General features: G+C 46.2%; 1 protein-coding gene across 1 annotated transcript in view; it reads right to left on the bottom strand.

Moving 5' to 3' along the window:
* LOC101855746 overlaps nucleotides 1-1,404 on the bottom strand; it is a gene marked incomplete at its 3' end in the record, with an annotated part of 59,554 nt that overhangs the window by 41,072 nt on the left and 17,078 nt on the right. Inside the window, 1 exon segment of the mRNA XM_013087379.2 lies at nucleotides 403-558. Coding sequence (XP_012942833.1) covers nucleotides 403-558 — 156 coding nt within the window.

The raw sequence follows: 1,404 nt of genomic DNA, 5'->3' as shown, positions 1-1,404 counted from the left end.
GGGGGGGAAGAGACCTTACAGAAGATGGGAACATAACATAGAAACCTGGCCTAGAACTATAACAGCTCAAACCGGTAGAACTTTGTTGCAGAAAGGTTCGAGAAGCAACGTCCAATTACTGGAAAAGCTGAGAAGTAGACAAAAAATGCAGTTTTTGGGACACTTGAATAGACATTAAAGGTCTTGAACATCTAGCTCTCACTGGCAAAATTGAAGGCAAACGAGGCAGAGGAAGGCCCAGAGCAACCTGCTTAGAGAACCTAGACAGATGGGTAGACAGATCAGGGAAACGTAGCTGTTTAATGATGATGATGATGATGATGATGATGATGATGATGATGATGATGATGATGATGATGATGATGATGATGATGATGACACAAGTCTACGGGAGTGACTCACCTCCGGGACATTGATCATAAACATGGGGTGATCCGGAGTGGACAGTACTCCACTCACGTCCTTGTACAAGATGGACACCACCGGACGCTTGACCAGCACGTACTGACCCTCGTTCTTCAAGTCCAGATCCGCGCAGGCCAGGTAGTTGGTGTAGCTCTGCAACAGTTGCCATCTTTATAAATCTCTGAATTAGCCAATCAGTGAGCATATGAATCAATCTTTTTACGAAGCAACCAATGCACCAATTTCTGCAGATATGCGAAAGTGTCGTCGATAGCCTAGTGGTTAGGCAACCGAACTCGTAGTTGTGAGATTGCAGTTTCGGGGGTTTGAGCCTCAGCTCGGTCCGACGTTGTGTCTTTGGGCACTTCCCACTTGGCTTGGACCTTTCGGGGATGGTCGTTAAACTCGGAGGTCCCGCCTCTGGCACAACTTAATAGTATTGACATGGGCGTTAAACCTATACCATTTCTTCTTTTCTGTCTAATACATATTATTATAGTCCTTATCTCCCCTCCTTCTTTTCGTTGTATGTTTCTTCCTAGTAACACCTCCCATCTTCGGCACTTGTTATTTTGACCCAGTTGTGTTGCAAGTATCGTAAAACCCTAACTTAAACTAAACTAAAAGTACAATTGTCACTTGGGTAGATTCTGCTACTTTTCTCGCCATAAACCCGTACATTCACACGATGGGATTATTGAAGTAACCCCCCCCCCCCAATCGCCCCCTTTTTTTCCCGAGTGGTCTAACCTCAACGCGTTGATCTGAGTCTGATTTTGTTTGTAGGTCACTATCAAGCCCCGTTTGGTCGAGTGAGCGCCCGGGGGTTGATTAGGCCTACATTAAACACAGCAAACAGGAGACTGAAACAAGAGTAGACAGGGCGAGGCGAGGGTACGTACTGAACAAGAAATGAGTGGGAGAAGTGGGGACGGCGGCCTCTAGCACTTCAGGAAATGAAAGTTGGAAGGGGAGAGAGAGAGAGAGAGAGAGAGAGAG

The sequence above is a fragment of the Aplysia californica genome, unplaced genomic scaffold, assembly GCF_000002075.1.
Source record: "Aplysia californica isolate F4 #8 unplaced genomic scaffold, AplCal3.0 scaffold00581, whole genome shotgun sequence".
NCBI classification, from domain to species: Eukaryota; Metazoa; Mollusca; class Gastropoda; order Aplysiida; family Aplysiidae; genus Aplysia; species Aplysia californica.
Note: the sequence above shows the minus strand (reverse complement) of the source record. Positions and strands in the feature narration are given on the sequence as shown.